Source organism: Solea senegalensis, linkage group LG6 (genome assembly GCF_019176455.1).
Source record: "Solea senegalensis isolate Sse05_10M linkage group LG6, IFAPA_SoseM_1, whole genome shotgun sequence".
Taxonomy (NCBI): domain Eukaryota; kingdom Metazoa; phylum Chordata; class Actinopteri; order Pleuronectiformes; family Soleidae; genus Solea; species Solea senegalensis.
Genome location: NC_058026.1, coordinates 23,044,846 through 23,072,003, shown reverse-complemented (window position 1 = coordinate 23,072,003; position 27,158 = coordinate 23,044,846). Strand labels below are relative to the sequence as shown.

The 27,158-nt window shown below is 42.2% G+C and overlaps 1 protein-coding gene across 5 annotated transcripts in view; it reads left to right on the top strand.

Annotated features, from left to right (window-relative positions):
• npnta (nephronectin a) overlaps positions 1 to 26,944 on the top strand; it is a 51,898-nt gene extending 24,954 nt beyond the window's left edge. For 3 of the 5 annotated variants that reach the window (XM_044028539.1, XM_044028540.1, XM_044028541.1), the window contains 9 exons: positions 7,934 to 8,053; positions 9,565 to 9,684; positions 11,856 to 11,990; positions 13,194 to 13,316; positions 14,510 to 14,926; positions 21,539 to 21,628; positions 22,269 to 22,367; positions 24,479 to 24,738; positions 25,282 to 26,944. In XM_044028539.1, coding sequence (XP_043884474.1) covers positions 7,934 to 8,053; positions 9,565 to 9,684; positions 11,856 to 11,990; positions 13,194 to 13,316; positions 14,510 to 14,926; positions 21,539 to 21,628; positions 22,269 to 22,367; positions 24,479 to 24,738; positions 25,282 to 25,392 — 1,475 coding nt within the window. In that variant the 3' untranslated portion in view covers positions 25,393 to 26,944. Of the gene's footprint in view, positions 1 to 1,698; positions 1,795 to 7,933; positions 8,054 to 9,564; positions 9,685 to 11,855; positions 11,991 to 13,193; positions 13,317 to 14,509; positions 14,927 to 21,538; positions 21,629 to 22,268; positions 22,368 to 24,478; positions 24,739 to 25,281 lie in introns of all 5 variants that reach the window. The other 2 variants (XM_044028537.1, XM_044028538.1) reach the window with 1 other exon arrangement.
• The last annotated feature ends 214 nt before the right edge of the window (positions 26,945 to 27,158 follow it).

Sequence of the window (27,158 nt, the reverse complement as noted above, 5' to 3'; positions counted from 1 at the left end):
CGGGGTTAAAGGCAATTGTGTAATTGTGCAACACTGCTGCCACTGAATCTTTATTCTTAGCTACTGAAACCTCTTTATTCCAGCACCAACTGTGTTTTTCTACAACACTCCTTTCAGTAATGAGTAATAACTTACTCAACGTATAAATTCCTGCATACCTCAGTAGCTGCATCATTTTTCTGGCACTTAACAATAGGAGTTGTTTCTTTGCTGCTCGAGGAAAAGGTTGCCGAATGGACAGATGGGTACACAGAGAGAGGAGGAATTGAATGTTTGGAATCGAGCAGTGATTCGCCTTTTTAAACCTTTGAACCTTCCAGATACAAATTGAGAAAGGGATCCTGTGAATGCATCACTGAGATCCTATTTCATCCCCATGACATAAAAGGGAAGACAGAAGAGAAGAAAGGGCACAAGGAGAAGAGTCGCTCTCAAAAACACTTTTCACTTTCTCCTTTGTGTCCTCAGTTTTTTCCCCCCTGATACTCGGCTCATGTCCACTTCCCACAAGTGTAATCCTCCTTGATGCGTAATGCTCCTCTCTACTTTGACGATGTGTGGTCAGAGGTGTTTCTAATCCATTCTCACTACATCTCCCTCTCATTGTCTTTTTCTATTTATTTCCTACTCAAAGGGGTATGTAAGCACGGGTTAGGTGTGTAAGATTATTCTTGCTTTAATCGCTGTTGTTTTTTTTACACCAATGAATAAAGAGATCAGTCTTGTAAGAGAAAAAGTTTAAATAACCCTGTCACTCATAATTTGTCTACAGTTTGTTGAACCTGACCTAAGTGGGGCAGAGGACGTACTTACTAACTTAACTACGCAGCAGACCAAGGCGCCAGACATCTTGACCTGACGTCTCTACCCTCTTCCCCTTTTCTCCAAATACCTTAGATAAACCATAACTCTGGGATTCACAAGCAGAATGATAGAGGACGCCCAACTGTTACCATCTCAGATCTGTGCTGTTTCCAATCAAGCTTTTTAACTTAACTCATCGCTGACTCCAGAAACTCCGTCCTTGGTCGTCTCACCTGATCAGCAATTCTCCCCAACAACTCTACCGATGGAGCTTCCTCATATTTCTATTTAACCTTTCTTTTACCAGGATCATCCCGTTGCCATTGTGAATCTCTTTAGACAATAACAGACATTACAGAGCCTAATGACAGAAATCTAAACACACACAGTAACACACGATTGATTTCGATTCTAAGTCCTTCAGAATGATTTTAAAAAGATCCAGAGAAAGCAGATTTTGGAGTTTGAGGGTTTGTTCTGTAGATTGTTCCAGTGTGAAGGAGCACAACACTGGAAGGGCTTTATCCCTCATTGTGTTCACACACTGGGGATGGAGCGTGTGTAAAAGTCCTGGGAGCACAATGAGCGTCCATAGATTTTTGGGTGAAAATACGCACATGGGGAAGCAGACTGATAAGACCCTTGGATACAAGTCTGTACCAAAGAGACCTTATTAACAAAGTGTCGTCTCTCAGCACAACGCCAACAGAAATCCCACAAAAGAATAATAAGTTTATAGAAAGTTTTAACAAGCACACGGGAACTTGGAAATTAACCAATTGACCAACACAAAATTCAGACTAGAGCGTTTAGTTAGCTGTTTTTAATCTCAATCAATAACTTAATACTCCACTTCCAATCTCCTCTTCTAACCCATTTTCCTTTTGCCTAAAGAAGAAGAGTTGGACTATTTAACACCTCCAGTGTGGGACGCTCACTTCCCCCTCTTTCCTCCCGTGGACCATCAGCCAGCGACAGTAGTGATGGAGGGTGAGACTCGTCGCAGCTTCTCTTCCTACCCGTCGTGGCAACACGCATGTTGCTGCACTGTGCAAACCAGAGAGTGAACGTCACTCTCCGGCTGTTTTCTCACATGCTTTCTGACGTCTGATGGCCGAGGAGACACCACCAAGAACATCTTTCCAGTAGGCAATGCCAGCATGAACGCCATGCATGAACCACTCTACCTCCACCCCTCTTTTTACTCTCTACCTTCACAGTCCCAGACAGACGTCACAGATTTATTTTACTGTTCTGCTCTCTTCGTTTCCCTGACTTTTTTTTTTCCAATAGAACAAGGCCTTGAGTCTGTTTCGAGACAATCGTGTCCCAAAGACACCAGACACCGCTGCTAATCTCTCTGTCAGAGATAGAGGCGTGTCAGGAATGTGGCATAGCATACCTCGGTGGAGCTGACCCAATAAATCACTCCACTTTGCATCACTTCAGATGTGTCTTAGCTGTTCATTTATCATACAGTGAAACGCACCTCTGCTCTCACACAGGCTTCTGCAGTCCTCGGGCCATGTCCAACCCTCAGCTGGTGGTCATATGCTGTCCACTGTCTCTCACTTTTCCAATTCCCCTGTGCTCTATCCCTTCTGTCCTGTGTGTCGTTGTTTTTTCCACATAGACGAGTCCCTGGCTGATCCTTGCTGGCTGGCATGTGCTGATGCTCATGGAGATCATGTGACCATGTCAATAATCCCTAATTTCCATTTTTAGGCTGTTTTTCAGAGCAACGGGCATGTGGAGACCTGTGTCTCTGCCGCAATGACAATGGACTGTGTTGTGATGGTTTTCTGTAATCACAGTAAATGAGAATGCCAGTTGTTTACTTTGAACTTCAAGGATGAAAACGTAGGTTATACCTCTAATTAAAGAACACTGTGTGTGTGTGTGTGTGTGTGTGTGCGCTCCGGTGTTAGTGTTTTGGACATTCTGGGAGAAGAAAACAATTACAAGTCTTGTGAAAATGTACTTGTCAGACAAGGACAAATCATTTTGTCTTTTTGTTGATTAAATAAAGATAAAGCATCACTTTTACCCCAGGAATAGATCATCCTCATTTGAACAGCTCTTACATTTTATAGCTCTGACATTATGAAAAAAGGTAACAGTTACCACACAGTACGTTCAAATGAGAATTTGCATTACGAAAAAAACACATTTTTGTGTTATTCTGACTAAAAATTGGGCGTCGAGGAGACGGATTTTATGCTCTGTCATCTTAAAGAATTTAATATTTCTAAGATCACGAGTGGTACGAAGACTCAGTATGACGCAAATATACTCAGATATACCATAAACTGCTAAACACTAACAAGCTGAAAGGGGGCATATCGCCTCTTAGTGGAGTGGAGGCGGACACATTTGATTCAGTAAATTGATTCCCCACGAGTGCTTTTATGCCCGGGCAACAGCAGCAGTCCAACTGAAGGGCGACTTAACTGCATGGAAATGCACCGACAGTTAGTGCTGTGTGTGTGCGTGTGTGTGTGTGTGTGTGTATATCGTGCAATTTCAGTGTTCATTTTGTCACGACTTTGCACCTGAGGTGCCGTCGAAAAGCTGTTTTTGTAGCCTTGAAAAGACAAACACACACACATCATAAAGCTCTAACACATGTTTTAATTCACTTATTCTACTGACCAACATACTTGTCTTTGTCCAATGGCAATGGAATAGAAATGTTTGTATAACACTCTGCTGCTTACAGAAGAGGATCAGGGCGACATATGAATTTAAAAAGACAGTTTTTCTATTTTTTCCCTCCTCCGTAGTTCCTTATTATCCTTCCTTTTTTTTTTGCTTCGGATGCTTCGTAAAGCTTTATCGGTGCGGTGGGTAAAGTAGATGATCCTGCTGGCTGCATTCACCATACGCTGCAGGGTCTTCCTGTTGTGTGCAGAGCAGCTTTCACACCATACAGTGATGCAGCCAGTCAGGATACTCCCAATTCAAGTAAAGCTCTGCAGTGCTTTGTGATCATGGCACCTCATGTAGCAGTAGCACTCATAAACTCACCTCTTGTTATCCAGGAGAATTTATAGTTGTGGAACGTGACTTTAAGCCCGATGGTGCTTTGTGGGACTTGACAAGCAGATGGTCAGACAAAATCAAATTCCAGCTAAAATCCACTCTCCCAGCCAACATGGCTTTATTATAGGCCAGAAGCGAGCATTAATAGAAGGTGGGGTCCAGTGACATACAAACTGGGCAACTGCTCCGTCATTCATCCATATTAAAACGTGGGTATTCGATAAATGTAGGTATGTGGCACTCAAAGAATGCACCCTGCATATGTCCATGGTGCTAAACATGGCACCATTTACAATGCAGCCTGCCAAGATGAAAATGACCCCACAAGTGCTGTACAGTGAGAAGCAGTCTATTTATGTTGTTTCTACAGCATCCCAGAACCACCGGGTGGTGTTCACAGATTATTTTTATTTCACGGAAACTCTTTCATCTTTCCACCGACTTGGATTCCCGTGCACTTTTTTCAAGCGAGAGTTTTGCCTTTTGAGCCTCGTACTCCTAACAGACCCCGCATTTAATTAAGGATCAGAAGAAATATGTTCTTCAGACGTTCACTTTTCACATAAACCATTGTCTCCATCAACATCCATAAATTATTATTCCCTACCCTCTCACTCATGCTACAATATGCATGAAAAGACATGAACTCTCTGTATGAAAGGCATTGGAATTGAGCCAGAAGCAGTTGGCTGGGTTAAATCATTTCCCTGAAAGTGAACCTTGATTTAAAGTTTTTGTGTTGGTGACTTTCATGTCACTGGAATTACAAAAATAGCATTACGTACGCGTGATTGTTTCACGGCATCTGTTGTTTTAATCACGAATCATTACAATACAATTTGGCTTGTTTTTTTTTCCCCTCAGTGCCACTAAATGTTGTTCCATAACTATTACCAAGCACTGTGTTTGGACATGTTGCAAGAATTTCCAACTAAACATGACGTACTGTTAAGATAAGGTGTACTTTAATTGATCTTACATAAATTCAACTTACAGGATATTACTGTACAGTCAATGTAAAAAAAAAAAAAAAACATTTTTGGAAACTTCGCAAGAGATGTTCTCCTTTAAATGGCTGTGAGCAGAGCTGGGGTCATGAAAATAATTAGAACCATTTCAGTATGAACATGCCCAATTCCCCTTCAATTCAGGAACGCTCTGCAAGAGACGTACTGCCACTCGTGAGAAAACCTCGTCTTGAAATTGCCTCAGGAGGAAAAAATAGGACCCTGGGAGCAAAGTGTAATGAAAAATCTTCTCGAGTTAAATGAATCAAGAATGTTAAATAAATTATTGACTTCTGGGTCGATTATATAAACGCACAACAAAGATCCACAATTACAATAATGAGAGTGATTATTTAGATTATTCATTATCTGTGCCACAACTAATGGCGGCACGATCATTATTCTTTAAGGAGGAATGTTCATCTGGAAAACATTCTTTCTTTTCAGCAGATATTTGTAGCAGGGCGGCCGTGGTGCTGGCCTTCACCGGCGGAATTCATCCGTTTATTATATTATCAGTTACATGACAAAAGCAAACTGTTACTGTTATATTAGAGTAAATAAAACTGCCGTGAATTAAAAACGTATCACTATGATTCAGGAGGACATCTGGAAAAAAAGGCACATATGATGCGTGTATTCCGTCGTGCTTTGTTCTAGTGAGCGGCTGCTCCTGAATGGAACATAGACACACGTCATGTCGTCAGTTACACTTGTCACTTTCAGACCTGTCACAGTATCTGTCCTTTCAGACTATTTAAGCTACAGTATAGGCAAGATGAATAGAAAAAAGGCTCAATGTTGTTTCAATGTTGTGTTATTGGAGGATATAACAAGACTTTTTTTTCCTTTTGTTACATTTTTCAAGTGTTTTTTTTTTTCAAATAGAATATACAAGAAAAACACAAATAATGTGAAAGGAACATTATTTTAAAACATTTTAGAAAAGAGTTTCTCAGTACTGGTCCTCGGGAACATGTTTTAGATGTTTCCCTGATTGATGTCATCAACTTACCAATATTAATTTCTGAGAAATTACCGTAGATGTAGGAGAAGATCTTACTTTTTGTCTTCCGGAATTGCACTCTCTGCTAATTGGTCAGATTTCACGATGACACTTAGTTCGACGTAGCTGGATCTCTGCTGATTCACTGGCTGAAATCCATGTGTTTCCAAGATCTCGTGGTAATGCACGGGAACGCGGTTTCAGATGCCTTTAGGAAGTTGCCAAATATAGTTATTTGCCCGGTAAAGGGTTAAGCGGTGTGGATAAACAAGAAGTCAATGAGATAACATTCACTGTCGATGTAAAAATACGATGAAATACATACTGTGAATCCGGGCTTTTTCTACCAAATTGTAACTCTCTCCCATTTGAACATTGCGCTTTGTTTTCACACCTCACACAACTTAACTGAGCTGCACTGAAGGAATAAAAGATGAGACAGATGTGTAAAGTACTCCATATAAGCTCCTCTCTGAGACTCCATAACCATGTGATCGTCTCTCTGGTCTGTAGAGCAGCTTATAAACACAAATCTACTACTCTGCCAGGTTTCCCACGGATCATCCATTGCATCCATCGTTGTTGTCGTAAAATGTCGAGGTGTGCCGCGGCAACTTTTGAACCCCACACACAACGAGTCTGTACTTTCAAGAGGCCTAAAGTAGGATTGAAATGTCTCGGTGCCCAATTAGATAGAGCTCCAACTAATCCGAATCATCTGCATATGACGTATGCAGAGCGACGTCAACAACAATCAAAATGCCAAAAGAAAAACAGATATTTATAGCCACTTATTAAAGCCTTACCTACACAAACATCTATGCCTGCGATAGTCGACAGTATCTGTTTTATCTCAGTGTCAGAAAAGCTTTTCAGCTGTCAAAGGCAAGAAGAAGAATCTACAGTATCATTAACTTAAGCCAGGTCCGGTTTGATAATGTGTCAACCCCTGGAACCACATCTATCCCTTTGACATGAAACATGGATGTTGTGAACGCTTCTTCAGTGATATGCTTTTGAACAAAAAAAACATTTGGCTGGAGTCCTCAGCGAGAATTAAATCCATTTATTTATACATCAGTACATTTTTCATGAAGGACGGTTTGACTCGTTGGAAGGACAAGTGTGGCTAATAACATTAATGGCTCCTCTGTTCCATTTGGGAGTGTCATTAAGTCGCTGGAGTGCGGCGACATGCTCGACACCAGGGGCTCAGGACTGAAATACCTGAGTGGAATGCAGACATTATTAATGCCATCGGTTTCACCTGCACTTTTCTTCTCGCGACACGTCAAAATGTCTGACATTATAATCAACTGCAGAGTGGTTTCTGAGCGCGCGCGCGCCAATGCTGTGAATGTCACCTTGATTTATCTACTTACAGTAAGAACTGAGTGAAATCACAGTTAGCGCTGACAAACCCCTCACGTGAACGTACACGAGCTTCATTGATTAAGTCATTAATTGCGGCTCAGTTGGGACTGAACAATGGGAATGAAGTACGTCAACGTGTTGCAGTGATTAGCAACGGCGGTTCGTTTTTGACAATCAGTGTGCTGTGAGAAAGGTAGAACAGTTTGGATTTGCATAAACACGTGACAGGTGTTGAGCTCAGAGCGTGTTCCCTTCTCCCCGGAAGCGTCCATGCTGAGAACTGACACAGCATCACTTTCTGATGCAATTTCCACGGGTGCCTGTGCTTGAGATTTCTCTCCACTTTTATACCTGTGTGTAAAAAAAAAACAACCTGGAATTATACGAGCGCTGCACAGTGCTGACACAACCTCAGGAAGTCGTGGCGCATCCTTTAACGCCGGCGTCCTGTTAAATCATCAAAGAAGGGAGTTGTGGGGCCTGTCGGAACATGGCGACACTGGCGTTGTTTCACTCGCCACTCCTTCCAAAAACACACGCACACACCTCACACCCACACTAAATGGATGGGTGATGGGTGAGGTTTGACAAGATTGACCTTTGCCCTCAGACTAATGTCTCCTGTATCAGAAGGTCTCTCTCTCTCTGTCTGTCTCTCTCTGTCCTTCACTGTGCTCATACTGTGTCTCTGTGTCCGCAGACCTGAATGAGTGTGGGCTGAAGCCGAGGCCTTGTAAACACAGGTGCATGAACACATATGGGAGCTACAAGTGCTACTGCCTAAACGGCTACATGCTGATGCCTGATGGGACATGTGGAAGTAAGTGTGTCTCTCTCACACACACACACACACACACACAGTCAGACTTCAGAGGACAATACGTTGACTTAGGTCCCTACAACATGAGTAATACCTGGAATAGACACAAGTTTGTACAGTTATTCTCCTGAGGACAACACATTGACCTCAAGTGTTATTAACTTAACCAAAATCCAAGTCTTAGCCCTAAACTTAACCAGCGGCTGCTCATAAATTAGGTTTCTGTCTCCATAAGGACTACTGGTCAACAATTACAAGCACATACACACACAGACATGCCTCTGTTTTTGTTGTACACACAGTTTGTATTGTTGTCTGAAATGTGTGTTTTTTTTCATTCCTAATCTCTTGCTTGTGCTTTGTCACCTGGATGTGATCCTGTCAAGTCTTTGTTTACGTCTCTACAAATGTATATATCCGAGGCACGTGCAGACGACAGGCTCTCCATTATACAGTAAAATGTGTTTCCCCGCTTGTGTGAATACCTCTGCCAGCAGCCTCAGAACCATTTGATGGACTGTTTTTGATTAATGTCCCGCGAGAACTCCAGCGAAGAACCCTAAAATGAAAAATTAGAAGAAGAAAAAAGAGAAAAGAAACCGTCTTCAGAGCCTTGTGTAAATGTGCTGTTTTTATTGCCCTGAAGTGCTACACTGAATGGGAGAAAAAGCCGGCACATGTCTCCTTGTAAATTCTGTTTCCAACCTGATAACGATTTTCTCCTCATGATTCCACTCTTCCACGAAGGCATGACTCCCTGTTCATCATTTTAATTATCTCTCTTATTATCAGAAGAAGATTTAATTTCTCCCTTTTATCGTCTGAATTGCTCAACCTCAATTTATTCCGAGGTGTTGGTGTGTGATGATAGCATGATGGTGTTAAACACCATGCTGCTCCTCTTCTCTCCCCTGCTACTACTGTGATCAATAGATCTCTGTAGCTTTTAATCAGCCTGCCTTGCCTCAGTCATTATATTGTACTACAGGGTACCATGACAACTGAAGTACTGGTGGCTGCATTGACGTCACATTCAATTTCCTTTTAGGGTTATCAAAAAGAAGCTGAACAAATTCTGCTCCATTATATCATAAATCTTATTAGTATAATTCTTTTTTTGATCTTCCCAGCATGGCTGAACACTCCGGCACTTTGATGGAGCCATGATGGATTATGAGTTTTCGGGTGTCAGAAAGCATAAAAGTCAGCAAAGGTGGATCGCGCGCGGGGGGCCAGCTGTGAGCGCGAGCGAGTGGTTTAGCGGCACAGGAATCTAATATTGGCAGGGCGTCTGTCGTCTGCACCCTAGGGTCAACCTGGCTCATATAAGAAAGGCCAGGCAGGTGGCTCATATGCACTGGCTGGAGGATGAGGACACAGTGTGAATATATATGTTAAAATGTGAAGCATGTGTGTGGGACTGAGAGCAAGAATAAACCGTCTGCTCCCCCCTGTGACATCAACATGTGTTCATATGTGAACGTGTGGTGTTCTTGCCTTGTGTGCACCAGATGCTCGCACCTGTGGCATGGCCAACTGCCAGTATGGCTGCGAGGTGCTTAAAGGAGAGGTCCGATGTCAGTGTCCGTCACCGGGGCTCCAGCTGGCTCCAGATGGAAGAACCTGTGTTGGTAAGTCCCCGTCTCTACCACAAGCCTGAACACCTAATCATCTTCTACCACTTTATCCTCCACATGGGGAGGTGAGTGTCCAATTATGCCTAATCCCGTACTCTGCATGTTTTTGGACTTTGGAAACCGTAGAGCCAGCAGAACCCCCCCCCCACACATACACGAAAGTCCCTTGTTCCGAGCGGGTCGTGAACCCGGGTCTTCTTGCTACACCAACTACTTATATGCAGCATCTTTTTGTTCATTGTCTCAGCTTTTAAATTTGCTGAGTGATAACCATGCTGCAGTTTTGGCAGAGCACAAAAGAAAACTTGGCAGTCAGTATGCAATCCGTGGGCAGACACACACAACCTCGTAGTAAGCAAATTTAAAATGTGTCCAAAAATATTCAGTTCGGTTCATTTATTTTGCTTTGATCATGGACCCTAGTAGTTTAGCAGTCCACTTTTTTAATCCCCGCACCACTATTACACGACATCTATCACCCATTAGTTTCGTTAGTTTTGCATAACAAAGCTCCTCAGATGAGTTTTTAACAGATGAAGGTGGGGCAGGTGAGGCGATTGACCTGTGACAGGTTTAAATACAGGCCGTTCACAAACTGGGCTGTTCCACTTACTCGGCCATATAGTCCCACTTAAGTGCAGACAGGCTAATGGGGAGGGTGGATCACTAAAAGAGGTCGGACATAAATCATGAAGAATGATGCAGGCGAGGACAGAACGTTTCCCTGCAACAGGTGTTAACTGTTTCTGTGTCTCTCCAGAAGAAAGACTGGACGTCTATGGAGAATGTCTTATTTATGGATGTGTATTTGCTGTCATAACCAGGACCTTAGTCTGGATTTTACCCTGTTATAATACTAATGTGTCAAAACATTCAGTTCTAGACTTTGGACCTATACAGTATATTTATCAGAGCTTTAAGAAGTATATTTGAAAATGCTCGTAAGACCCAACTTATATACTTATTGTCAACAGTGTGAGAAATAAGTATCTAGCTCGTGACCTGCTTCAAATTTGCTCAACCTTGTCCAGGAGGATAAAGCCGGTCAACCATATCGAACCCTGCAGCCCAGTGTTTAGAAATAATGTTCTAATCTCTACATTTTGTGCGCGACCACATGGCAAGACTATAAAGTGATCACAGGGATCAATATTTAGTTATTTTTCCGCTATAGAGCCGCATTTGTGATGCCGAGGGTGGAGTAATGTCAGTGAGCAACAACAAAAGAAACAAACAACATTCTATCCATTGGTTTTATAAATAGATATTTGTGAGGGATAGATAGATAGATAGATAGATAGATAGATAGATAGATAGATAGATAGATAGATAGATAGATAGATAGATAGATAGATAGATAGATAGATAGATAGTAAAATGGATTAAAGGCCAGGAATCTGTTAACAGGAATGTGTTATGATCCACTAGAAGAAAGAAATGTCGTAAACTCGGGGTATAAGTATTCATATATTCATAAATCCGGGGCTTTTATGGCAGCAGTGTTTTGCATAAAGACACATTGCATATTAGCAGTATTGAGGTTTGCTATGTAAATGGCATTCGCCATTGTTATCGCTGTAGTTGAATAATGCAGCCGCAGCCTTGTCTTTTGTCCATTAAGCAGCTCCACTGGAGAAGAGTGCCTTGCTGATGAGAACCTCAACAATAGCAGTTGGGGGTGGGGGGGTGGGGGGGGAACACACCACCCGGCCCGCTTCCTTCACTTGTTTGTGTTCCAGGTGTCTCGGAATTTTAAGGGTCCTTTTAAACAAAAGTACCCGCAGCATCACAGTGCTTCAGCAGCATAATGCAGCAAATACATTAAAGATTTGAAGGCAAATGCTTTGAGCCCCCCAGTGTCTAAATATTAATGGCCACATGCCTGCAAAGGTGATAAACAAAGACACATAGAATAGATCATTAAATAATGAAACAAAGGAATATACACTGTGCTTACTGAGCAGAATACTTTATGTGCTTTGTTCATAAATGAATAACAACCGGAGCAGGTATTTGGAATCAAATAGCTCTTTTTAGTTTTAGGTATTCCCTTGCATTGGGATGACTTTAAATGACTTGTCTGTCGACGACTGTGTGTGACCAGTTTTAAAAAGGCAACTTCAGAGGGAAAAGGAAATGACACGTATGCTTTTCTCCTCTTGTAGACGTGGACGAGTGTGCCACAGGAATCGCCGTGTGTCCCAGGTTCAGGAAGTGCATCAACACCTTTGGTAGCTACATCTGCAAGTGCCACGAGGGCTTTGACCTGCAATACGTCCGAGGGAAGTACCAGTGCACAGGTACTTTCATCAGGCCGCTGCAGTGAGCCTTTCACTCAGAAAACTTCATGCATCCGCAGCGACGCTTTGACTCATGACCAAGTTATTTTTAGTGGCAGGTGTTTTGACACACGCCGAAGAAGCAATTTATAATATCAGCATTCAAGTACTTTTTGAAAGCCAATGAAAAAGAAAAAGCACTTTAATGTTTCGTCAGGATATGAAATGTTTGATTATTTCACATTAACTCGGTAAGTTAGTTTGTTTGTCTCGAAATGTCCACTGAATTAATGATTAATGATATGATTAAGCTGTCATATAGTGTTATACATTGAAATGCCAGTAGCTACATTTGCTCTGCATTATCCATCCATCCATCCATCTGCTACCGCTGTATCCTCCACATGATATGACAGTAAATTGATGAGAAATGTATGAGTTATAATAATCCAGTCATTTATTATGATAATATAACCCTTTGTCTAATGTATTGCATACAGTACTTCATTTTCACATAAACAACATGATTAATGCATTAGCTTAATATAACCACTGACACCATTATCCACCAGGGGATCTTCGATGACAATATTTAGAATATAAGGTGTGTTGATAAATGCTGAGAATTGACTGTAAATATGATGTAGCCAAATGAACACACTAGAGTATGTGACTCAATTTTCTAGCCTGCATGTTTTACATGTCCATAGCGGAACCTGGAATCAAAAAATAATAATAACAAACTGAAAATACTTTAACATTTAATGACATTGCCTCAGTTTCTTCTTATTAAAAGTTGCCCCAGCAGTGTGCACCATCTATACCTTCTATCTGTAGTCTGCGCCAATCTGCAGAACCTTGAATCTCAGCAGCATATAGAGAGAACACCTTCTGCATTTCTTAATTCATTTCGTTTCTCAGGACAACATGTAGAGGAAATACTTGAGCTGTGAAAGGTAAAAGAGCTGCGATGCCCTTGCACGTGCATTTCACAGGAAGGATTCTTTTTGTTCTTGCTCTCCTAATGACTTTGCACTGGCATTCATCGAAGAGTGACTGTCATTCAGTGAAATGCTTTTACTAACCGTGCAAATGACATCAACTTTTCAGCCCTTTTTGACGTGGATGTGATGCAATTAGCCTTTGATATTCAACTGTTATGTCTGAAGCATTTTACACCTGCACACGGTGGGTGAATGTGGTTATGTCCCCATTATCTTTCAGATGTGGATGAGTGCTCTTTAGGTCAAAGCCACTGCAGCAGATTTGCCACCTGCTACAACACGCCAGGCTCCTACAAGTGCAAATGCAAAGAAGGTTACAGGGGGATGGGCCACGACTGCAAACGTAAGAACCGAGAACAAAACCGTGGCCCCATGTTCACTTTTGCAGAGAATCGGGGCCTCACATTTTTTTGTATTCTTTGCCTGTGTTGAGAAAGCAAAAAAACAGAGCTGGCACTGAAATTCCTTTCATTGTAACGGGTGTCAGTCATTACCTAAAACTGCCTGCTCCCTTATCACGTGTGCCCAGAGAGAGCTATGACTCAGGTTTTGACATCTAGCTACTTATTAAGCCAAAAAAAGACAAGTCGTCCTCAAATTTAAAATACCCCCTTCCCCTTTTCCCTTTGCTTGCATGCAGTTCATTAGTCTGTGCATCAGCGGACGACAAGTCATTTATTCTCCATGGTTATTTAATCATCGAACAGACACCAGTGGTGTAACAGTTGGATGAACAGAGAGGATGCCTCCTGGCATAGTGGACTGCAAATATCTCACCCTGTCACCTGCCCAAAGGCTGTGAGCCACAACTGCCCAAGGACTCCGGTTGCAATATCCTATTTGTGTATCACATATCAAAGTCGCCGCCTGCAACCTGAGAAGGCAATAACAGAGTTCAAACCTCTTGCCTTTGTCCACTCTCATTCCTCACTCATGAAACCCTTATGAAAGCCCACCAGTACCTCCCCCAACCCCCCCCCCCATCTCTGTGTCTGCTCCTGACGTGAAGAATGTGAGGATGAACAAAGGAAAGGGAGGTGTAGCTCCAGCTACGTCTGCCAAGCGAGGGTGATCTCCAGGGCAGAGCTGCCTGTTTCTGAGCAGAGATCATTTCACACACACACAAGTCTCTGAGCACACAAAGTATTACTAATCAGGATGGGCACAAATAAAAAGCCATGGTCAGGAAGCAATATGGATTTCATTAAAGTAGAAATTAATTTGAACCCAGTTTTGCCCTGTGGTTTAAAATGTGACAACACACACCACACACCCGTTAACCCTCTTCAGATTGTTTTATGAAAGGGCAAAAATAATGAGTTAATATGAAGTTGCAGCATGCATTGGCTGCTTTTGCAAATACTGAACGAGCTTTTCTTTGAGTACATGCTATTCTAACATTTAGTTAATAGATGAAAGGAAACTGTTCTGTGCAAAAGTCAGGATAATCATTGTGCTTAGTCTATAATTCAGTGCCTCATTTACTCTTAAGTGCTCTTATATCAGTGCTCCATCTGCGCTGTGTTATTATTTCAGCCATTCCTAAGGTAGTTATTGACCCTCCGAGACCAGGCAAACTGCCTTCAAATCATCACAACTACATCCCCGACGTGGATCAGAGAAGGACCACCACCACCACCACCCTCCGCCCAACAGAGCCTCCAAAGAGGATCTTCCCGATGATCCCCAAGTCAACAACTACAACCACAACAGCAACCACGACCAAGGCACCGCCACCTCCACAGAGACTCACCCCACCGCCACGCAAGACACCACCTCCCACCAGGAGGCCATTCATCCCCACCAGGAAGCCTCCAGTTCCCACAGGCAAGCCGTACATCCCACCAAAGCCAGTCGCTCCCACCAGGCCCCCAGCAACAGCAGCACCACCTGTGACTCCTGTGGACAACACCATCCAGAAGGAAGTCACCAAGCAGAGAGGAGACGTCCACAGTAAGAGCTATAAGATTTTTTTTTTCCATGACCAAATAACATCCTTACAAGTTTGAGACATAGATGGTGGTTTGTGTGTTGTGTGTTGGCCCTGACCTGTCCAGGGCGTGACCCCGCCTTTCACCGTAAGTCAGCTGGGATTGGCTCCTCCTGCAACACTCATGTGGAGGATAAGTGCGAGACAAGGACTGAATGAAGAGAGACAATTCTATCTAAATCTAAATCACACACACATAATTGCATTTATTTTTTATTTCATTATGGATAGAAAATCATGTCAGCTGATTGCAAATACAAATTATAGACCTCTTAACAACAAGCACATGTATTTTTTGGCGCTGTTAAGACAACAGCCACATATTATGATGACCTTTGAACTTTGAACATTCATTTGGCATCATGTCCAACACTGATTTTCTCTTTTTGCCCAGTTTTGGTTTTAATCTACTCCTCAGGGAAATAACTTTCTTTTCAGCAACAACAGATGTTGTGTGTGGATAGGTTTCTGATGACCTCACTGAACTTGAAAAACAGTAATGTTGTGGGTCATAAACTAAAATAAAAAAAAAAAGTCTAAGAGAAGCTAAACACACACACAAAGGCCAATGGACTGGGTCGTTTTTGTCAGTGGTTTTGATCACGAGCAGTGCAGTATACCCGCTCAGTGTGGTTTTCTAACTGATATCGCATGTACTTTTTTTTTTTATCAAAATAACATCAAAGTCTGCAACGTTCAGCAGGTATTTGGGGGCTTAGTGCTTTGTGAGAGGGAGTGGAAGTGGCTCCTTGTATATTGGTTGCATTTCTACTGATATCTCTTGGATTTCTTATCCAAACAATGTCAAAAGAAAGTCCACACTGCCATGTTTGAAGCGACCCGTTGGATTAAAAGAGAGACAGGTGTTCTTTGCATTTGTAGACAGATGAGATGATGTTTAATGTTGCAAATCAAGGATGGCAATACATCTATACAAAGTTACTGCTCGGGAGCAGCTGTGAAAAACAAATAATGTTGCATTAACGGGCCGTAATGCAGGCGTTCTGATGTTTGTTTACACAGACTTTGACTTTCAAAGGCACTTCTTTGTCTCACTCGTCGTCTTCATCAAGGTCACGTATGTAGCACATTCTCACTGATTTCTTCCACAACTGGTATTATCATATAGTTTGACATCCTTGATGAAAAGCAAATATCCATCCAGGCACTGTAGTTTTTTTTTTTTAGCAAACTTTACTCAAAAAAAAGAAATGTTGGAGATTGTTTTAACCTACAGGTGAATATCCAGTTGTTGTGCTCATGAGAAGTGTACAACGCCAGTGAATAATTAATAATTCCCTACAACAGTATTTCACATTATAGGGTCAGTTCAACCAAGCCACATAATAACTCATCGTACCAGGGTTTTCACACTCGCTGAGGCTTGTGGTGCAGATGAATATCAGGTTTTTGACACAAGAAGACCATTGCTGTTTTTCAGCGGATGTCTCAACAGTTGGATGTATATTCATTCTTTAAACACAGTAATGAAAAAGTGAAAAAGTCACGTCCACAGGGATTTAAAAAAAACAAACCTGAACCATCATTGAATGGATTTGCCAAAAAGAAAATGGATTAACCTCAGAGGGCTAACAGCAACAGACAAAACAGGGAAGTGGAAAAGTATTAAGAATCAGAAATACTGATTCACAGGGAAAATTGGATGTTGTTGCCGTTGCCCTAGTCAATGTGCTTTTATGAACCAAAATACAAACTGAAAAAATAATCCACGGATTAATAAAACGTGTAAAACAAGTTATAGTTGCAGATCAATTGATTTGTAATGAGTTCAAATACAAAATGTACATACATGTATCTACGTATGTCTTTAAATAAGAATTAAAAGAATACACAACTAAAGCACAGGCTCAAAAGCATTATAAAAAGTGAGTGTAAATATGTGTATTGTTATATTTGTCCGATATTGCATGTTTCAGTTGTATTTATTTATTTTTGTATCATAATGTTTACAACAAACAAACAAAGATAACAGCCAAAAATCCAACATGAAGCTCAAACACAAGAATGTTTGTCGAGAACGGCAAAGTACAGGATACGAGGTAAAACCATGTGGTTCCGACTCACCTTGGCAGATGGCAGCACATAATTAGGAAAAGGAAATAGGAGAGAAGATTGCATTAACACCTGTCCACACTGCTTGAAGGAGACATCAATCTAATAGTTTGCACCATGGCAGAGCAGTTCTAGAAATCAGAGCTTCCTGAAGACAATTTAAATAGGATGAGAGAGGGAAGGGGTAGAGACACTGCTGAGTAATTATTCAAATAATTAGACTGAAGTAGAAGCTATTTGAATAAGGGCTTCTGGGTAAGAAGAACACCTCAACTGTGCCTCAGGTTTAAGTTTGTGCTGTAGACGGATTCAATCCTCAGAGCTTTGTAGTTTCTTTTATTTCCGGATCTGCACGGCATCATCATCATCACCCAATTTGCAACCTGATCTCAAACCTCAAAGCTATAGGGACAGTTTAGTGTATATACTATTAGTAGTAGTAGTTGTTGTTGTCATACTAGTGTGGATACTATTAGTTCAGTATACAATGTCTACTGTAAATTGTGACCAGAGCAAATTTGTGCAAATGTTTTTTTGTGTGCCATTTTTGGGACCCCATTATTATTTTGATAGGCATTCATTTCATAAGGTATAAGAATCACAATTTGATGTTATATATGTTATTTATTGATTTATACTCTACTGGAGCCTTTCGTCCGTACTTTGCCTTTATTTCGTCCGTCACTGACACACAGAGCTATGGAGGGTAGTGACGGAGAGAACTTTTGCGACAGATGGAAGTAAAATGGACAAAATGGAGTGTAAATGGGTCTTAATTCCTCCTCAAACGCTGTATTATACAAAATCTGTCAGCGTACTTTATCAACAATTCACCAGTTCACTCATGGGTGACTGTATCTGCTCCTACACCTCCTGCCTTTGGTTTGCGTTGTCTTTGTCCTGAAAAATGTGTCAGAAAAACACTTTTTAAAATTCCTAACAATGAGGAAATGAAGTAGAGGAGAGAACAGACTCCTGCTGTGAAGCTGCAGGTACCGCTGATATAGAGAAAGAGGGAGAGAGCGGGGGGCGTAGCTAAACCGGCTCGGTTTGGGGATGGATGCAGACTTTGGTTCCCAATTAATGGAGTTTTTTTAATTTTAGATACTTTATTTATCCCCTTAGGGAAATTATTCTCTGCATTTTGACTCATCCTAGAATTAGGAGCAGTGGGCTGCGCCCAGGGAGCAATGGGGGTGGGGTACCCCAGCCCTTTCGACCTGGTTCAAGACCTGGTGGGGACTTGAACCAGCGACCTTCCGGTTACAAACCAAGTTCCCTCTCCACTTGCCACAGGCTGCCCAAAGTTGGCCTTTACGTGTGTGGGGCAGGGGGGAGAAGAGGACAGATGTCCACCAGGAGACACAGACTCACATACATGTTTTAGGTGTGAACGTAGCTTCTCTACATCTTTGTTGAACAGGAAGTTCAATGACGGTGCATTTCTGTTTATTTTCTATACAAAAACGGACAAACGGCGACGTGTGTGTGGACATTGGTCCCCACTAAAGAGAGTTTTCATGATAAAGAAACCTAATGTTTTATTTCATATCAAAGTCAGAAGTGAGAATCTTCAATCCTCCACATGAGGGGTGCGCTGGTGCCAATCCCTGCTGACATAGGGTGAAAGGCAGTGCACACCCTGGATCAGGTTGTCAGTCCATCACAGGGCCACATAGAGACGAACAATCATCCGCTCTCACTCTCACACCTACGGTCAGTTTAGCGTGTCCAATTTGCCTAATCCTCAAATCTGCATGTTTTTGGAGTGTGGGAGGAAAGCGGGGAACCCGGAGTAAACCCATGCACACCCGTGTCTTCTAGCTCCAATGGCAAACCACTACACCAACCGTGTGGCCCTCCCTATTATTCAGTCTCTGCTAAAGTCATATTTAACACAGTCATTAGCTCGAGCCCAGCGATAAAACTACAAGATTAGCTGCTTGTGTTTTACTGGACTAAGTTCTTGTCTTTCCACTCATCACGTCAGTTCCGGGGCCACACGGTGGTGTTGTGGTTAGCACTCTCGCCTTGCAGCGAGAAGACCCGGGTTCGAGCCCCGGTTGGAACAAGGGCCTTTCTGCATGGAGTTTGCATGTTCTCCCCGTGTGTGTGTGGGTTCTCTCCGGGTTCTCTGGCTTCCTCCCACAGTGCAATGTGGGGATTAGGTGAATTGGGCACTCTAAATTGACCGTGAGAGTGAATTGTTGTTTGTCTCTAGTTGTGTGTGTGTGTGGCCCTGCGATGGACTGGCGAACTGTCCAGGGTGTACCCCGCCTATCGCCCGATGTAGCTGAGATTGGCGCAGCACCCCCCGCGACCCTCTGGTGGAGGATAAAGCGGTTAGATGATGACTGACGTCAGTTCCGTGTCTCCAATAGTTACCAGGTCTTCAAGTTTCTTCTTGTCTCTACATCTTCTCACTACCTGTCGAACTAAAATTGTCTTTACATTTGTGTTTGTGTTTGATTGAGTTTAAAGCGGAGTCCGATTGCTAAGTGATGGTCATTTCTTCTTGCTGTAGTCAAGGTCTCTGAGACGACAGGCTCCTCTGTAAGGAGAGAAAATCATAAACACTCCATTAAATAAACCTTTCAACACCCTCTGTATTCAGACTAAAATATATTATTTTATTTCATAAAATGAAAGTGTGTCTGTAAAAACCTGACACTTTTTAGATAGTAGGTTTTAAACCAGTGACTATGATAATTGAACAACATTTAAAAAAAACAAAACATAACTATGCTTTTCCAAATGTGAAAAGAGGAAAAAAGGAAATGATTAGTTTTTACCGAAGCTGTTTTGGCAGAACAAATCCATCCCTCTGAAGCAGCTTTTTACTCACACCCTCCCCCCGAATTGTTTTTGATGGAACAACCCATAAAGACCACAAGGTGAAATAATTAGATTTGGTGAACTTTAATACTTCCCTTGAATTCCCTGAAGTTGCAAACTTACACTAGTCTTTTCTTACCATGCAGCCACTTAATGCTTGATGTGCTGGGATTATTATTATTATTTGAGAGTTAGTTCGACGAATAGGGATGTCGTTTACTCTTTGGTTCTATTTTCACTGATGAGTCCGTGTCCCAGTTATTTAGTGTGACGTTTTTATTTGAACTACTTTGTGCTAAAGAAAAAGTCACATGGAAACTGTTGACACTGAGACCTGCGGGTCACGCAAAGTCACTGGGACACTGTTTTTGAAAAGAGTAATTCATTTCTATTGATCTATCTCAGCTGCATTGGGGTTTGGGTATTATTATTATTATTATTATTATTATTATTATTGTTATTAATAATAGTTTAGACTAAAGTGACTAAAAGTATCAGCTACCAATATTTTTTTTTAGGATTTGGGTAATACAAAATGGCACAAAAAAGTCATTCTTTTGCCAGAAGTTTAGTTAACTGCACAACATCCATATCTCATCTCAGTGACAGTCAAAGCTATTTATAAGTTACACCATCACAGTTGTTATTAGCTCCCTACTCCTAAATGAGCACAGCCCTTTGATTTACTCTTTATATATCCACTCCTCAACCGGACACAGGCCTCCAGGGGATATTCCCTTAAAAGCACAAACACACACACACTCACACACACACACACACACTCACACACACACACATGAGTCCTGCATGCCTGGTATTACTGGAGAGCCTGGTGTGTGTGTGTGTGTGTGACCTCTCTGTTCTCAGATTCCTTCGACTGGCAGACTGCGATGAAGTCCTTTAGTCAAAGGAATCTGAGAGCAGGGTTGGTGTGACCCAGCATGGGGATGGGTCCTTTTAGTGGTCTGGCTGACCTGGGTGTGCATGTCGGGGACTCCGGAGATTGCAGGTCAAGTGCAAGTTAAGGTACATTTGTAGCATACCAACGGGAATCCGTTGGGAATAGTTTTGGCGGACGGTTTGTCGCCTTGTCACGTCCTGTCATGTCAAGTGTCTGCAAATGAACTGAAAATGCATCACTCGTCTTACTTGTATTTACTTTTTATTGGTGAAAACACTCACGTGCAGACAAAGTTGATTCAGACTAGTCTGAGAATCTTCTCGTTTCTATTTATTTAGGACAGAAAAAGTTGATTCACATGTCAGTTGACCTTTCAAAAGACAGCTTGGCTTATAGTATTTTCAGCACTGTGACCCCAGTGGAAAAGGAAAGAGGCTATTTCAAGATTGTAGTGTGTGTGTGTGTGTGTGTGTGTGTGTGACTCCTGCTTATGCTGATGAAACATTTGCCCTGGAAATGCATGAGATGAGCTGTTGCTTCTAGTGTATCCGCAGGTTCTCTCAGGTCTTTCCCTCCTCAGTGCGTTCAAAAGATAAACCACCACTAAACCATGACAGTGACTCATCCTTGCAGAGTAGTGAAACAAATCCATACAATAGCCACAAGCAGGGACACCAAGAAGAAGAAGAAGAGGAGGAAGAGGAAGAGCATGATTACCTTTGCTAATCCCTTTTCTTAAACCTGCATCTCTCACTTCTCTCCTCAGTCCCTCGGAACCACGACCACAACACTGTCCTCGGCGTCGACTTTGACATCGAGCTGGGCAACACAGCAGACGAAGCCAAAGACGACCCAGGTAAATGCAGCTCAGCCCAACAACAGCCCGGCTCATATCCGGCTCAAATGACGACAGACGAGCCGCGTTTGTTACAAGCAAAATGAAAGTGACTGATCAGATGTGTTTCCATGAGCCTTTCACCACAAGCTGACACATGATGTCTGTTCATGTACGTTTAAATAATAATGACTCATGGACCGGGACATACACATATTTTCACATGATGCCAGCGCGACTGCCGGCATCATGATGAAGTGATCTGCGGAGGCGCGTCAGTGCTCTGCTCATTGTGCTTGATGTAGAATTCAAAACAGCAATTCTTTTGAAGAGACAGCGTTTTGTCTGTCTTGGCTGTTTGTATGTGATTTATTAGATGCCAGTGGTATGCAGATAAAATGCTGATCATTTAGTTGTGTGTTTATTTTGGTGAGCAGTGCATCATTTGTTATGTGGTGTCAGGAGCGGAGGCGTTTGTATTGGCTCAGTAAATGAACTGTTGAGTGGTTCTTTGGAAACAAAACCATGGAGGTTTTTTTTAAAAAAATAACAGTAATTTATACAACTCTTTCCCTGAATGTGTGTGTGTGTGTGTGTGTGTGTGTGTGTGTGTGTGTGTGTGTCCTCCACCTTACTGAAAAGTGTGTTTTATTCTTTTCAGAGTCAGGGTATCTGAGCTGCTCCTTTGATGACGGTCTTTGTGGCTGGATCAGGGACAAAGATGGAGACCTGCACTGGGAGACGACACCTGATCCATCAGGTAACTGCGGGGGCCAATTTTCCATTTCATATTCAGTAAATGGAATATGTATATCTATATATATCTATATAGATATAGAATCAAATCACTAGAATCAGTTAATTTGTTAATATTTGTTCAGTACTTCCTCCATGACTGGAGTACAGACTCCGTCTGACACGATCACTGGACAATCGCTGTCCCTAAATACACCAGACTCCTCAGTAGATATTTCCCTGATAGTTGTTGGAGATTAACCCACGTTTTTTGGATCGTTAAGTAGTTTTAACTGATCTACAGTTCGGCTTGATTTCTGTGTGGGACGTCTCTTCCTGTGACGGCACTCTGGCCAGTCCGTGGCCAGCAGTCTGACCAATCATCGCATAGCACCGACTCAGCACGGTTTTTGGAACCTCGCGGGAGCAGGTACTAAAAATAGTACCCGGTACCAGGTACTATGCTAGTGGAAATGATACTTAAACTGTGCCGTGGTGAGGCGAGTAGAGCCGGTGGAAAAACGCCATGAATGACGTCTTTTTTGGGGAAAAGGAAAGACGGATGTATCAGTTATTGACAAAAAGTCCAAAATCCTGCATCCCGTATACCTGCATGACATTAATGATGTGCACATACATGCAAACTAAGCAATTAATGTTGTTCTGCTCAATTACAAAAAGGAAATGTTCTTGCGTGCAGCACTTTGTCTCTTCTTCAGATTGTTGCTTTGCTCGTGCAGGCGAGCGGCGGATTGACTTGACCTGTGTGATACGTTTGGCTTGTTTTCCTGGGGCTCAGACAAGGAGCCATAGTTGTGGTGAATTACATGGAGATGACTCAGTAGACTAAACACTTTGGTGTACTGGCACGGTTTAAGGAACACAAGCTTCATATGGTGTCAACAGCCAATTGGCTCATGTGTCTCCAGACATTCACACTTAATCTCATTACAGTTTGTGTTCACTTATTAGTGTAAATCATGTTTATTTTTGCCAATACTTGGAATTCCATTTACAGTAAATAATAACAGGCAATATTTCAATCTGCTTGAGCCTGCGGTGAACATGTTGAATCAGAACGTCCTGATACGTGCGCGTCCATCTATGCACAGCTTCTCTTCAGTCTTGATTGTGTAACATGTAGCTATTTACTGTTCAGCGTTTTAAGTTCTTATGATAAACAGCCTCTGGCAAATGCTCGTGGCTCTTCAAGTTTTGGCACAGCTTTGCTCATAAATTATGCAGACAGCCTCGCTGGCCTACACATACAGTTTTTATTGGACCCCTGTGGTTAACACAGCCATAAACTGATCCGCGAGATAAGCAAAATACATAAACATTAATCACCCATATCCCAGATGCACCTTGACTTTTTTTAATTTATTTTTTTTTTTTAAATAAACTATAACCTACAGCGATGTATTCAGTAATTGAAAAAAAAGGTTGCCATCAGCCGAGGTAAAGAAATTAAAGTGGGTCAATCCTTTTTCACGCCCACCCACAGTTTTTATGCTGACTTACAGTAGAGAAATATGTTGACTTGTTTGGTAACAGAAAATAAATGTCATTCATTCTCTATTTTACAAAAAAAACATACACACTAATTGCAAGGGTTAACACAATTTGAAGCCGTGTCTCTGCAAATGTCACAGTGTGAACTAGCCTGGAACAAAGTGTGAGTGGTATGAAAGTGAGATCATTTCTGAAACTAAAAAGAGCTCAGAGACGACCTACTGTAAAACTAAAAAAAGACGCCCTTTGAATTCCACCTGTTCTTAGATATTACCACTCTTCTTATGCTTGATTTTTTTCATAATGGTCTCAATATTTAAATCTTGTATCCATACCCCCTTAGTGATGTTTCAAGAGAATGAGTGCTGTTGCTTTTGTGTGACGCTGCTCAAAGACAGACAGACAAATGACACTGGAAACATATTCCACTTGGCAGAGGTAAACAGGCAACAGTGTGGCAGCAAGGCTGTTCTGAATTGGGCACAGGTGCAAACTGAATGAGCCCCAGGTGTTTATGAACAGAGGACGTATGGAACATGACTGAAATAACTGTGTTCAAGGGTCAACTGCCTGCTTCCCCTAGTTTTATTCCATTAATAAACTTGAATTCTTTCGCCTACACAGGTGGACGGTACCTCACTATACCTGAGGTAGGAAACAAAAGGACCGGACGAGGAGCCCGACTGGTCCTTCCACTCACCCCACCCTGGAATGATGGCAACCTGTGCCTGTCTTTCCGACACAAGCTGGCAGGTCACCATGTGGGCATGCTGCAAGTGTTTGTGAAGAAGGGAAAGCAGTACAGTCCGGCAGTCTGGGGCCGGACAGGTGGAAATGGCTGGAGACACACCCAAATCACATTATGGGGCACGGGCTTAGAAAGTGTAAGTATAACAACCAATGTGTCAAAGAAGTCCAATAATGCAGCAAAGTGCTCTTTGAATCCACCACTCCTCAAATCAAATCAAATACATTTTTATTCTGCCAAAGTTCCCTCCCACGGTCCAAAAACATGCAGATTTGGGGATTAGGTCAATTAGATACTCAAGAATTTACTGTAGGTGTGAGATTGTATGGTTTACTCCGCCTTTGGCACCAGCTACCCTGTGACCCTCATGTGGAGGATGAAGTGGTAGAAGATGAGCCAAATCACACCATACAATATCTCAAAACCTTACAATATTATAGCTTACGTTCATGTGGTCAGTTTATTTAAAAAAAGGTCCTTTCACAATTGTCACAAGTGTCTCATTAAGCAACTGCAGACGAGAGAATAAACTACATGCTCAGTTATTACAGATACTGAGCTAGAACGCTCAATGTTTTGTTTATCTGGAAGCGCATTCCCATGGATGTAGCCTGTGTCCTCTTTCATCATTGCTCCTCCGTGTGAGTACCTCAGTGTGACCTGTGTTGTCATTCACCAGGTGATCCTGAAGGGGGAGCGTGGGCGAGGCAGGAGCGGCGAGATGGCAGTGGATGACATCACCCTGAGGAAAGGCTCCTGCACAGAGGAGCACAATCTGAGGAGACTCTAACTGACACAACAGAAAATGCAGAAAGAAAAACATGAGGGAAAATCATCTCAAAGAGAAGTGACTCTGTTCTGACAACACTCTGCCTGGGCTCTCACTGATCCCTGTCCAACCCCCCACCCTCTCTCTCTCCCAGCCGTCCTTTAACGATGTCCAAAAAAATTGTGCTTCTGCAGAACAGTGGCTTTTCTCTTTCTCTGAATAAAGGGATTGCTCCAAATCTCGAGGGCCGACCCCAGCAGCAAACACCTCTCTTATCAGCCTCTCTCCCGCTCCTTCATCACCGTGTTAGTCTGAAACCTGGTCATACCTATTTACTCTGGAAGTGTCGTCTCCCTCACACAGCTCTGGCCGCCCTCCAGCCACAGCGGTGAGAAGCCCCGCTCACTTCTTTTCATCCCGGGGACAGTATTGTTCCCTCTGCTCTTTCTTTGCTTTGATCCTTTACACCTCAAGCCAATACTTTTTTCTTTATGCAGCCAGAGGTGCAATTTCAAGATGTTTTGATCCGCAAAAAATGAGAGGTAGTACGCCCACCTTTGATATATTATAGTCAAAGTATTAAATATTTGAGAGGGACCTATCAATTGAAATACAATGTTTAAAATGATCATTTCTTTAATTTATTATCACTGGAAAATTGAGAACTTGTGATTTTGTTCCTTTACATTACACCAGAGTGGACCCTCTTCCATGGAGTCAATCAATGTGGACCACGATGTTAGTTTTCCAAAGGTATTTGCAATATGCAACCTCACCCCTAGATGCCACTAAATCCTAAACGCCGGTCCTCCAAAAAGATGCTTCAAAGTCCTGCGGGTTAAGCCTGCTTCGTTTCTTCTGCTTTTCACTTTTCTGCTTCTTTTCAACGGCACAGTTTTGACTGAAAGATGTTTTTTTTTTTTTCTTTTGTCCCAGTATTTTAAAGTTCAGTTCAGTTGAAGAGAGTCTGAAAACAAGCATTATTTTCACCACTGATCTGTTCTCGAAGCCTCAAAAAGTTGAACCAACACTTCACTGTCACGTTTTTCAGATACTTGAAATGTGTCAAACAGCCTCCGTGTTTGATTTGTGACACTCGCAAGTCAACCCGTGCTCTCAGTCACACAGTATGTGCTTTGATTTATTCAGTGCAGTCCGTCATCAAGACGACGCCACCGACTTTCTAGGCTTTCACAATTTGTATTATTGTAAATGTAGTTGCGTGTGTACATACTCTCAAATGCCATTTGTTGTGCGGTTTATACGTTATGTTATTTCACTTATGAATAGTAATTGGATTTCCAAACGGTTCAGTATTTAAACCTATAATTAAAGAACATGTATACGGATGAAACCCTGTGTCGTGCAAGGCAGTGTTAAGTGCACAAAATGTGTCTGTCGTGATATGGTTCTGTGCTCCGTGTGTAACTTGCAAAGCACGTAGTTGCATATTGTACGCTGTGGACATTGAAGGGCATCGGCTAGACTTTAGAGGTTGTCTGTATGCATTGGTGCATTAACCAGGTTCCAATTTATTTAGACCAGTATGTAAATAAAAAACATTTGACTGATACATTCTGAAACAAAGCATGCTGGGTTTTTTTCCTTAAGGGACACATGAATGGTCACCGCAAGCCTATCCAAAGCATTTCATGTCATGAAGGATACGAGGAGAAGAAGAGAACAGCGATCGAATGTTTATTATGCCTTATTCACCCAGCACTTCATTAGTTATGCCTGCTTATTCATACAGTTATCCAGTCAGCAGATCACGCAACAGCACTGCA